Source organism: Leptonotus elevatus, chromosome 19 (assembly GCF_054856555.1).
Source record: "Leptonotus elevatus isolate MCC_2025b chromosome 19, RoL_Lele_1.0, whole genome shotgun sequence".
NCBI lineage: Eukaryota > Metazoa > Chordata > Actinopteri > Syngnathiformes > Syngnathidae > Leptonotus > Leptonotus elevatus.
The window spans coordinates 11,537,449-11,550,552 of NC_141257.1; the positions used below are offsets into that span (position 1 = coordinate 11,537,449).

Genomic DNA, 13,104 nt, shown 5'->3' on the forward strand with positions numbered 1-13,104 from the left:
ACGTATTTTCTCCCTTTGACCACAAGATGGCGGTATGAGACTTGGGGCTTTTCTTCAGCATCTCGTTTTTCTGTTCTCGGATTTTAATTTCATTTGGACAGTGGGCACAACACAAAAACACGATATTAAATTAATGCATACATTATTTAAAGTGTTGTATCTTACTAAAAGGGGTAAATAATAGTTTGGTTGTATTAGTTACAAGACGGGCTTTAACAAGATTCACAATAACAATAAAGAATACAAGGTTCTAAACGCAATTGTATAAAGGTATAATTTATGATACAGCATTAATTCATGATACAGAGTACCTCTATCAGATGCTTGAGAATGGGTCACATGATCGTTGCTTATTGGCTAATGTTCAAACACTTGTTCACGAACAGTGATTCTCAACTTTTTTTTCTATAATGCCCAGTTTTCAAATAAAATGTTTTATTCAAAAAAAAATTTTTTTTTAATATAATTGAGTTTGTTAATGTGACGATCGCCAGCTGAGCTGTGATTGGTCGTTACCTGAGTAACTGTGATGTCATTTTCAGTCGACAGCAAGTGGCAAAATGGCCGCCCGTAATTCATATTCCACAATCGCAATATTACTCAGAATACCATGTTTAGACTAATGGGGCTGCATAGAACGTATTCATGTAAAATAAATAAATAAAACATAAGTTGAATATAACTCAACTGTGTTTGGGCAGTGATTCTTTAATTTCTGTACCACTAGAGGGCACTAGTGTATACTAGTGGGACCTGTAGCCTACCACACGTTCGAGAATTCCTGCCCCACACCCCCCCAAAAAAAAACGTGGAAAAAAGTTTCTATCTACCCCCCTTTACTATACTTCACACACACCTCCCGCCCTCTTTCTTTTGAAATGTGCCCTCCTACTCCCTCTTCTGTCCTCTCGACTCCTCACTCACACAAACTCCTGCATGGTGTGACACACTAACTCACTTCTTCTCTCTCACCTCTGTACCCAACATCACTTCTTCTTTTTCTTTTCTTTTTTTTTTTTTTTTTTTAACCCTTCAGTTGCATTCTTTCTGAAAGCATGCTGTGGAAGGCCCGGAACAAGACTGATGGCATGCAGGTATATCGATTCCATTTATTTTACTTTTGTTGCGCAAAAGTTGGGTGCGTTTAATGCGTAATTACCGTGAGAGGTGGATGTTATCGTAAATATTGATACAAAATAGGTACACCCAAAAAAGAAAATCACTATTCAGAAAAAAAGATGCAATTTCTCATCTAAATTATAAGCGTCAAATATAGCACATATATATACATATATATTTATTTATTTATTTGTGTGTGGGAATGTACTAATTGACTGAATATATCTCTTTAAGAGAAGTGGACCCCGTCAACCCCTCCCCTTATTCTCGCAGCTGCACCAAACCTATAAGTAGTGCCTTCATGGAGAGCATCCACGCCTCCGTCTATATGTGTGTGCGTGTGATGGTGTGTGTGCGTGTGCGTAAAGACACCGAGCCTTGAAGAAAAAGTAAATAACACATCGAGTTCACTAATGGACCCGTGAAACCAAGCTGGATTACATTGTGGAGAATTTTCGCGCACATCCTGTTGATTGTATTTTTATTGTTATTTTTTAACACTGCGGGTGTTCAGAGTGGGTCCAGATGTTAATCCACACTTATTCGGCTATGGTGAGTGTTTTTGTTTTGTTTTTGTTTTTACGCATTTTGGACCACTTTGAAATAGCCTATTTGCACTTACTTAATTGATAGCACAGCAAATGTGATTTATGACTTGTTTTATTTGCACAGCGACTGACTTCAGTCTAAATGTTATTTTTAGTTTTATTGTATTGTTATTATGATTATTATGCCTTTGCTTTTCGCTTGCATTTTGCAGTCCTAAATGAATGGGCGGATTATTTTTTCTTTTTTTATGATAGAATATTTATCTGGAATTTCACTTCAGATAAAATGGGGCATACCCGTGTCAAATAATGGAGCAACATTGATCCGGCTGACCCAGCTCTTTGAAAAAAAAAAAATCCAATTGTGTCAGGATGTGTGTGAGGCAAATATGATATATAGTGGATTAAATTCGGTTTAACAACTTTTTGACAGACTTCAAAATGATTTGCATAATATTATCAACTAAAACGCTAATAGCATTTTCGTTGAGAGAGCGATTCTGCCGCGTGTGCATTAAAGCAGCTTTTTGAGGGGTAAAATGTTGGCATGTTCTTGTTCAATTTCTTCGATAAAGAGTTTGTGTTTTTGTGCAGGAGCGCGCAGACGGACTGAGCAGCTCGTCACCGAGCGGTCGCCTCTCCCAGTTGTCCTCCCTCAACCAGGCCGCCTACTCATCGGCTCCCCCCCTGTGCCACACTCCGGCCTCCGACTTCCAGCCCCCGTACTTCCCTCCCCCGTACCCGCAGTCGTCCCTGTCATACTCCCAGAGCCAGGACTCGGCCTACTCCCACCTGTCGGACCCTTACCCCTCCATTAACTCCATCCATCAGCATCAGCAAGCCGCATGGCATTCCCAGAGGTCGCGCTCCGACGAAGGGGGGCTCCTGTCGCAAACGCACCGGGCTCTCGGGCTCGACCCCCGGAGGGAGTACGCGGCCGTCCCACGACTGCTCCACGGGCTCGGAGAAGGAGCCGCCGCGCTCGGGGACGGACCCCTCGGGATGCACATAGGGCATCACGGCCTGGAGGAGCTTCAGGTGCACGATCTCATCTTGACTTTGCCATTTTTTTTGTTGTTGTTGGAATGTTGACGCTGCGTAATGAACAACGGAAAAAAAATCACGTTTTTAAGTGAAAATTTAGCGCTAATGAGCGAAATAAGAAATACAAAAATTATCATTTTAATATGATTTTTTTTAACTCTAAAATTGATCATATTTTTGGATGACAAAATGAGTGAAATGATAAAAATAGCCTACACTCTAAAAACAGTTAGGTAAAAAAAACAAAAAATTATAGATAAATAAATAAAAAGGACCAATCCACTTAATGGGTTAATTTGACCCAACTTTCTGGGTTGTTCTATACAAAAATACCTTCTTCTTTTTTAAAGGATCTGACCAATATTTATGAGTTGCTTTACACTAAAACACCCATTTATTAACTCAAAGTTGGGTAAAAATGACCCAAGTCGAGGATCGGTCCATTTTTTACCCATAGTTGGGTTATTTTTGACTCAACTGTTTTTAGAGTGCATAATATACGATATACGATGTGAATATTATACTCTAAATCTAAACATTATTAATGTAAAGTTATTTTACACCCAAAATCCACCTTTAAGTGTTCATTTCAGATTGGATTTCCTACAAGTCAGCTTTAATAAACGTTTCCACTTGACAACAAAAATAATTATGTTATAAATGGGGAAAAACGTAAACGTAGGATACTAAAATAAAATTATGTATTGTTACTTATATGCAGCACCTCAATGGATTCGCCTCTTTTTTTTTACGCGTGGCGTACGAGACAAAATGACTCCCTTTCCCCCCTCCTCATCTTTTTTTTTTTTTTAAGAAGAATAGTTTGTAAGGTTTATTGAGCAGTCAGCTTCCCCGCAGCAGGTGCAGCTGCAGACGCTGTTTGTTGCCCTGCGTGCAGCACAAACACACCGCGACCAATTGATGTGCACGCTCATTATTAAGAGAAGCGACGTCGGGGAGGCGCGCCAGGAAAACACAAGTCGAGGCGGGTTATGTCGCTGCTAAACGGAGGCCTGCTCGACAAGCGTCCCCTTTTGATTAATGGATGATATCCTTGCACCTTGAAAGCGGACTATGAATTTAAGCGACAAAGGAGCTCGCCTTGTGTCCCTTTATCACGGCTTGAATGAATGGAGCAAATGCATTAAACGGGTTTAATGAAGTCAAAGGAACACCAAGCCGACTGATATTTTTTTATGAGGACACAAGTGGATTTTGCGAGTCTAGTTCAGAGCCAAAATGAACTTTTTTTTTGTTGAGCTAATACAATAATGTGGAACACTAAAAATGTTATCAGTCACTGTTTCTTTTGTTTATCGTTGCCAAGTGCATTAATAAGAATGACTTGATTTTTTTTTAAACTTAACTGATAGCCTCTAAACACAACTAAATATGAACACATTCTACCATTTTAATTTCTGCATACATTATTTTGCACAACTTGCATTAAACTTGCAACTTGGTTTGATTATTTACTGTAGTGACGTGCTTTTAACATGCTAAAGGTGCAATGCAAATATATGCATGTGTGTACTGGATATATATTAGACCTGCAAAATGAGTCAATTACTCGACAACTAATCCATTATCAAATTAATCGACAACTATTTTAAGAATCAAGTAATCCTTCAGAGCCATTCTTTAACTTCAAATTGTCCCAGCCACTCGCCAGTAATTATTGTTTTCTGTAGTCCTTCATTGAAAGTAGACTGATTACCTTTTGTGTTTAATCAAAATAAGACATTTGCAAACAACATACTTTTGCTTTGGAATACAATGACCGAATCAGGAAATGAAGCATTTCAAAAAGGTTGGTGAGGGAGCTCATTCTTTCTCTGTGATATTGCTCAGTCGTTGTTGTCTTTTAAATCACAAAACAATACCAAACTAACAATAAACATTTGTTTATGAACTAGGGGAAAACGTGTTTGATGCAAAATAAAATCAGTTTTAGCCAATTATTCAAAAAAAATAATCGATAGAATAATCAAGTTAAAAAAGATTCGATACTGACGGCCCTAATATATAATATATATATATATAAAATCCTAATAAATTATCTAAAGTATTCCCAATTGAATCACTTTTTCTAAAGCACCAGCGATGACCCCTGAAGAAACCGTAACTGAAAATCGGTTCTATATAGTACCTATATAGTATAGAACCAGGAAAGTGATAGCACCTCTGAAGCATCTTTAGTTTTAAGAGTCTGCGTTAACTGGCTTTTAAAGAGAAAAGCAGCGCGTGTGTGTGTGCTATAAGGCCAGTGGAAAAATGATAGTGACTGTCTGTCTGACACAGGGAATGGAGGAAGGCTCAGCCTTGGGCATCTTGGACCACTCTGTCATTAAAAAAGGTAAGCTCCCAATATGTGTGTGCGTCCATATATGTGAAGTGAGAGGGCCTGCGCTTATGTCCAAAGTGTGCACCTATATAATTGTACTATACATGCTGAAGGGGGTTTTGTGTTTAGTAATGGCACTCCAACACCAGTCTTGCCTTGCTGACACCCACACACACCCACACACACACACGCACACACACTATAAATAATTCTGTTTTGCTATTTCATTTGAAGTCAAGAAGTCCTCTAATACTCAGCTGCAGACTTTCACCCCAAAGGCACACATTCTTAATGAACTGTTCATGGTCATATGAGAGAGAGAGAGAGAGAGAGAGAGAGAAAGAAAGAGAGAGAGAGAGAGAGATTAAAGTGAACAGGAAAGAGAAGTGGGCCAAGGAAAAAAATGGAGATGATAACAGCGGAGTTGTGGGGAAATTTGCGGTACCGTCGTACTAATATTACAGATATTGAGTGGCAGTTTTTTTTGTGGCCCTTTCAGAAGACACAGGGGCACAGTTAGAAAAACTCAAGTCGGATTAGAAGGTGGCGGAGTCTGTTACAAGTGTGGGGAGGGGAAGGGGGGGGTGACGTTCGTTGATTCTGCATAGGGCCTGCGTGCAAAATGATTAAGAACACGACAAAAGAGTTCAGCACAATGACATATGTAATCTCACTTTAGTAGTACAGAAAACAAATGAAAGATTTGAAAAAGTGACTTTGAAAATTGGCACACTTTAAGAACTAATCATTAGCTACTTCACACCAGTTTGAAAACCTTTCATGTTGTGCTAGCAATTAGCATTACAGCATCAGTGCCAATGTTACGGTTCATGACGGTGTGCAGCGTTTATGTAGAACAGAAAATTGAGCGTGAATTAATGTCTTTCGTTATTTTAAAATACGAATATAAAACGTTAACAACCTGCAGTTTAAACAACAGAATCAACAAGCAGCACTCCACAATTAGTTGGCACCACGGGAGGGCAACATCACGCTGAATACATTAAACAGAAGGGGATTTACATAAATGTGCTTGTAGTACTTTAGTTTGACTCAAACTTGAGCTGTGATTGTGAGCGCAATCCTCCCTAAAGTCCGAAAATAATCACAGACGCACTCCAAAATCTTGTCAAAAGTAGACTACTTTTCCTTTTTACTTTAAAATAACTTAGTAGCAGCTAAAGTAACCTAGCGTTCGCAAACTCCCCTCATGCTAGGACAGCGCCAGAGGCTAACAGCGATGTAGCAACAGAGGCGTTAGTACCAGCTAGCTAGCTAGCGCCTAAAGTAACCTAGCGATTAAGTTCACAAACTCCTTTCATGCTAGGACAATGCCAGAGGCTAACAGCAATGTAGCAATAGAGGCGTGACTACCAGCTAGCTAGTGCTAAATTAACCTAGCGTCCAAGTTTTGGTTGCGTGTCTGAGTGTCAAACAGGGAGGCAAACGGGTCCCATTTTTATAGTCTTTGGTATGACCCGGCTAGGGATTGAACCCACGACCTTCCAGTCTCAGGGTAGACACTCTACCTAGCTAGATGGGCTTTATTGACTAACTGCTTAACAGTTTAATACTATACAATGCTCGTTAGCTGTTAACAAACACTTTCGGGCGCCAGGTCTTGAAGAGCGGTCAAGTCACCACAGCCCTAATATATATATATATATATATATATATATATATATATATATATATATATATATATATATATATATATATATATATATATATACAATCCATGTTTTTTTCTGCGGTGCTTAAACGGATTAATGTCATTTCAATTGTGAAATTGATTTGATTTACAAGCAAATAAAGTAAATAATCACTACAAATACCTCTTTCTTCTTTGGCTTTCCAGTTCCTATCCCATCCAAGCTGAACGGTTCGTCCCTGTCCGCCTTGTCCCTCTGTAAGGACGGCTTCGGCATGGGCACCGTGTCCAACCCGGCCGAGGTTTTCTGCTCGGTGCCCGGCCGCCTCTCGCTGCTCAGCTCCACATCCAAGTACAAGGTCACCGTTGGGGAGGTACAGCGGCGGCTGTCCCCGCCCGAGTGCCTCAACGCCTCTCTGCTGGGCGGAGTCCTTCGCAGGTGAGAGAAAAAGCACCAAAAATATTGAGCTTAATTCCCTTTTCTTTTTTTTTTACCACAACAAAAAATTTCAAGGCTTCTTAAATTCTATTTTGCTCACATGCACTGTTTTCTTGTTAGGTACTGTACAACCCACCACTTGCCTGTTAAAAAATGCAGAGGTGGCAAAAATACTCACGTTCTGTACTTAAGTAGGTTAGATACTTGGATATATAAAAAAAATAACTCTACTAGAAGTAGAAGTACTTATCGACTCATTTACTTAGGTAAAGTAAAATATAGACTTTGAAATGTACTTAAGTACAAAAGTAAAAACTAAAATTCACACTAGCTAGCAAGCTAGCTAGCATTGGCTCAAGCTAACAAAGGAAAAAAAAATCAAGACCTTCCCATTCCACCATCCCCAAAATTTTAGATTTTTTATTCAACAGAATTGTTACGGTGCGGACGGTAGAAGTTTTACTTTTGGTAATGCACATTGATCAAGTTTCCACAGAAAGCAAGCAAACAATGTACATTCAAACCGTATATGTGAGCTTGGTGCCAGGGTTGACATTTTTGGCTAATATTAGCATTTAGCGACATGACTTTGTTAGCGAGCTGTTTCCTGTTTGACAAAAATACTTGAAAATTTCCAAGGTTTTTATATCAACTGATATTTCACAAAGACAGACGAAGCGTGATAACATCCTACAACTCACATATGTTGAAAATTATGCAAATATTTACTCTGAAACTTGCCACTGTTAGCCTCCATTGAAGAAAGCCAAAATGGTGGCAGTAATGTCACTATAAACATAAGGTTTCTTAAAAGGGGCAGTTACCCCACGCTGACAGGATGGACAGCAATTTGAATAATTCGTTTAATCAAACAACTTTTGGTGATTAAAATCTAAAATATTTAACAATTTTTTACACATACTATAGTTAGCGCAGCAGTGTGTCACATTCCAAAATCAGGTGCATCCAATGAGATATGTAAGATGTACAATAAAGCAAAACATTTTTTAAAGAGATGTACGATTCTGATTCTGACATCAAAGGCACATTATAATGACCCAAAAACTGGCATGTTCTCTCAGCTATCAAGCTCTTACTGATGCACAATTACAAAAAAAAATTAAAAAAATAATAAAAATAAATCACTCGTCTCAGTCCATCGGAACCTTTTTGATGATGTCTTCCGAGTAAAAGCACTTATACAAAGTAACTGTGCGGTCAGAGCTTGCGGACCCAAAATGGGTCATGGGACTAAATCACAAGAGAAGGCAACGTTTTAATGAAGCCGGGCCTCGGGGCAAGAGAGCAAACTCATGAATGGGGCTCATTAGAGGATCTAAAGGGAAGTAAAAGTTTCTTTTGATCTCATGCTTGATGGCGATCCGCCGCTGTTTGTCATAGTCCCCCCCCAAAAAAAAAATGTGTGCAGAAATAAAAACGTGGGAAGACAAGGCAGGAAAATGAAATGAACATACTTGAGTGTTGACAGGGATCATACGGAGATTTCAGTGGAAAACACACACAAGCGCACACACCCTGATCGGACCATATAGTAAAAACGACTCTGTCTCTCCATCCCTTCAGGGCAAAGTCCAAGAATGGTGGCCGCTGTCTGAGAGAGCGTCTGGAGAAGATTGGCCTCAACCTGCCCGCCGGGCGACGCAAGGCAGCCAACGTCACTCTGCTAACATCTCTGGTGGAGGGTACGATCTGCGCGCACGCACGCACGCACGCACACACAGATAGAGACATGCAGAAATATGTTTGCATTAGCTGATGTGAATATTAAGTCAAGCGAGGGTGGCACATATACTAAAAAAAAAAGAGAGAGAGAGAGAAAAAAAGACCAGTGATCTGTGTAAGTAGTGCAAGTGAAAATGCTTGCGCAATATTTCCCCTGACCCGACATGACAAAGCAGCAGATTGTGCCGCACTTGGAAGCATTTTCATGGCTCCCAAATAGGAAACCCAACCAGATGTCGCAATAACTGCCCCGTTTTCACTGTGCTAAATTTAAACCGACTGGCACCGCCTCTGTCCTCACCATCCTCCCACCCCCTCCTCTTCCAGGTGAGGCCGTCCATCTGGCGAGGGATTTCGGATACGTGTGCGAGACCGAGTTCCCCGCCAGAGCCGCCGCCGAGTATCTGTGCAGGCAGAGCGAGCCCGACCAGCTCCCGACGCGACGCAGCATGCTGCTCGCCACCAAGTGAGTGCCACTTCCTGTTTGATTCAATGACAATGGATGCACCTGCAAAACAAGTCCAAATATAGCAAGATATACAATGGAACGAGTGACTGCTTGTAACTCAAAACATTCATATGTTAGGACACATGTAAGTCAAGGTAAGGTACTGGAGCGGCAAACAAACTTTCCCGACACGATTTGTGTTTCCGCACACGAACTTCCGGCATTCCGGAGAGCTGACCAATGGGATCGCTCCGGGTCCCTTGTCTCTTTTCTGTCCGCTGTCGTCTGACCTCTTTCACTTCGAAAAAATCAAATAATTGGTACTGAATTGATTTTCCTTTTCGAGCCTCGTATCGATAAAAAAACAAACATGAATCGAGTATTTAACAATAATGAACTCATAAGAAAAAATAATTTTAAAGGCCAACTTTTTTTTGTATCATACTGTTTTCGTAAAATTTAGTGTTTACATGAATTTAAAAGTATTTTCTTCCATTTCTGAAAGACCTGCCATATTGCACTATATTCAGTATCTTTTTAATTTATATTTAGAATTATTGAATTATAATTATAAAAATATTTTCCTCTGATCCTTGCTGATGTCAATGCTTGGGTAACAAACAGTTAAGTGACTATAAGACACGTTACTTTCATTAATTAACCAGTTACTGTACTGCCTTTGCAAAATTTTATTTGGAATGTAATATTTGTATAGTTTTTATCATATCCTTCATATTTAAGAAGAACTGATGTTCCATTTTTATTCAATATCGGATTGAATTGAAGTCAATCGAATCTGAAAAAAATCTTAATCAAACTGAACTCTTGTGAATCGAAATTGAATCTATTGAGGAAATTAAAATCGATACCCAGCCCGATCCTGCATATCAAACAGTTCCAGTTCCAGCCATCGACTCGCTCATTCTATTTCCTTACAGTGGCGATCACGTTGGGGTCACCAGTTGTACGGAGACAGAATGAGCGACTGGTGACTCCGACGTGATAACAAAAATCGTGACAGGAAAGTTTGTGTGCCGCTAGAGTATCATTATTAATTAATGATGTGTCACGCAAAAGAAATGTTGCTGCTAGCTATTTTCAACACTAAATTTGGGTTAATTTTGTGTACATTTATAAAAAATAACATACCCACATGGGGACAGACAAACAGTATCAATTTGTAAAAATTTACTAAATTTGGATATGTTTGCACCCAACAGCGACGATAAACTTACAAATGATTTTCAAAGATTTTTCAACATGATTATTATGTTATTTAAAAAAATTTGAGAAACCGTGAAAGCAGAATTATTAATGATTTTGTTTATGATTGGATGTCATTAGATGGTGCAAGTGTATGGAGGACCAAATCTGCAAAAAATATAAATAAATAAATGACAAAATTAAAAAAAAAATAACAAATGAAAATAAAAACGGATATGAAAAATATAATTCAAAAATTTAATACAAAAAATAAATATCATTGGAAATAAAAACAATAAAATATAAATATATCCCTAAATAAATAAATAAATAAAGTAAATTAAAAAACGAGATTCAAAAAATAAAAATAAAAATAAATGTTGAAATAATTACAAAAATAAATATATAAAAATAATTAAATATCAATCAATAGATAAAAACGCTCTGCTCTCATTTCTTCATTTCATTCTGCAGATGCTCTGTTGGGTCGAAATATCATTCAAATGAGGGGGCGGACCTAAGCGTGTCTTGGGTTAGACTCCGCCGTTGCAAACTGCCTTTCAATTCAATATTAAATATTGATTGATATTGAATTATATTTATATATTTACTTTTATATTTATTTCATTTACTTTTATATTTATTTTTTGAATCTTGTTTTATAATTTAATATTTATACATAGTAGTTTTTAATTCCATTTATATTTAATTAATTAATTTTGGAATTTGTTATCCATTTTTATTTTCACTTGTATTTATTTATTTAGTTATGTATTTATTTTTTATTTTGGCAGTTTTGTTCCTCCATACAAGTGTACCTAATGCTGTGTCCCACAAGTGTATAATTCCAACAGAAAATCTTTAAATATAGTCGTGTGACCCCCTCACCTCCTTTTCCTTTTTCAAAGGGAGATCTGCAAGGAGTTTGTGGACCTCATGTCTCAGGATCGCTCTCCGCTCGGGGGCAGCAGACCCACCCCCTGCCTGGAGCCGAGCCTCCAGGGCAGCCTCACCCACTTCAGCCTGCTCACCCACGGCTTCGGCACTCCCGCCATCTGCGCCGCGCTCTCCGCTTTCCAGAGCTACCTGATGGAGGCGATCAAAATGCTGGACAAAGGAGATGGCGGAGGGAAGGGCCACCACGACAAGGAGATGAAGCACCGTAAATAGACGGTGATGAGGCAAGAAAAGAGGCCAAAGCTCCCTGATGTTGCAACTTTTGGGACAAATAGAGAGAATAGCCTGGACCCTCAGGCTAAGGAGGCGTACTGTAATGTACCGTAATGTTTGTCCATAAACCTCACTCTTCAAATGGACCTCTTCTCAGTAGCATCCACATCAGGATGAACTCCTACATATGGCAGTATTGTTTTATTTCACACCTATCTTCTTCTTTCTTTTTTTTATGACGTGTTCGTGGAAGCGGATTTTTCCAAACATTTTGGACTTGCGGCACGTGTCATATGTAAGCCATATCTGAGGCAACAACCTGCTCTTTTGCTGACAGACTCCATTCTCGGCTTCGGTTTGTAGTTCTTAGCAGGGTGCTCATGGGAAATGGAGTTGCATGTTTCGTCTTCGGTGGACAGCGAAGATTGAAAATGCAACTGCAGGCCAGGGTTGGCTTTTGTTTGGAAGTTCTGCGTGTTGTGTATATAAGTTAAGAAAAGAGCAAAATCATTTTGTACTTTGTGTGTATGTTTATTATTATTATTGTTATTACTGTTGTTATTGTATTACAACATAAATGTAATATATTATTAAAAAAATAAGAATGGATCTGTTTTATGGATTTTTTTAAATCAGGTATATCAAAACAATAAAAACATTTAGAGCTACGAAAAGTGGGAGAAGTAACATAAGTCTATTGGTGCCATACGCCAAACCTAACAGGAAGTCCGCTATTTTGATTTTGGGTATTTTGCCGCCATTTTGGGCTATTTATGATGGAACGTGAGTGGATGAGGGATGGTGGACCCTAATGCAGGGAAACAATGTGTGGTACTTTTAAATAACCTTCGGGAGAAAGGTGAGCAGACAACCTTGACTGGATGGGACGTGACTGGACTGGTCGCCATGACTGGAACCAGCGTGACGTGACAGGGCCTGATTTGCCTTGACTTGCCGTGAAGTGGCTATGACTTGACTGTGACAATTGCTTCTTGGCTGCGACAAGGACGGCTTGGCTGTGACGAGGACGACTTTGCTGTGACAATTGCTTCTTGCCTGTGATGATGACGACTTGACTGTGACAATGGCTACTTGGCTGTGGCGAGGACTGTGGCAAGGACTTGACACACGAACTTCCACACATAACATGGACAATGCACCCACACCGACTGGACAAACACAACAGACTAAACACACCAACAGTAATGAGACACACCTGGGGAAGGGAAGACACACACAAGTGGACGTGGTTAGACATAACGAGACAAGGGAAGAAACCCGGAACACAAGACAAAAACATCAACCACAGACAAAAACAACAAGAACACCCATAACAAACAAAAACCCAACCCCCACATCACATCTCATCAAAAGTTGAAAAGTTGTTGAAAAGTT

General features: G+C 39.3%; 1 protein-coding gene across 2 annotated transcripts; it reads left to right on the top strand.

Annotated features, from left to right (window-relative positions):
- Positions 1 to 982: 982 nt before the first annotated feature.
- Positions 983 to 12,318, top strand: tfap2e (transcription factor AP-2 epsilon). 2 transcript variants are annotated; one of them, XM_086062103.1, is made up of 7 exons: positions 983 to 1,094; positions 2,262 to 2,705; positions 5,013 to 5,067; positions 6,914 to 7,145; positions 8,730 to 8,848; positions 9,216 to 9,354; positions 11,448 to 12,318. In XM_086062103.1, the coding sequence occupies exons 1-7, from the start codon at positions 1,056 to 1,058 to the stop codon at positions 11,707 to 11,709; spliced, it is 1,290 nt and encodes a 429-aa protein (XP_085918229.1). In that variant the 5' UTR covers positions 983 to 1,055; the 3' UTR covers positions 11,710 to 12,318. The 2 variants fall into 2 exon arrangements, with proteins under 2 accessions (XP_085918229.1, XP_085918230.1); XM_086062104.1 differs by lacking the exon at positions 983 to 1,094 and adding an exon at positions 1,447 to 1,671.
- Positions 12,319 to 13,104: the final 786 nt, after the last annotated feature.

Bases quoted from the DNA above. Each gene is read 5' to 3' on its own strand.
- tfap2e (XM_086062103.1), top strand. From the start codon at position 1,056: ATGCTGTGGAAGGCCCGGAACAAGACTGATGGCATGCAG. The intron at 1,095-2,261 runs GTATATCGATTC...GTTTTTGTGCAG, and splicing joins ACAAGACTGATGGCATGCAG to GAGCGCGCAGACGGACTGAG. The intron at 5,068-6,913 runs GTAAGCTCCCAA...TTGGCTTTCCAG, and splicing joins CCACTCTGTCATTAAAAAAG to TTCCTATCCCATCCAAGCTG.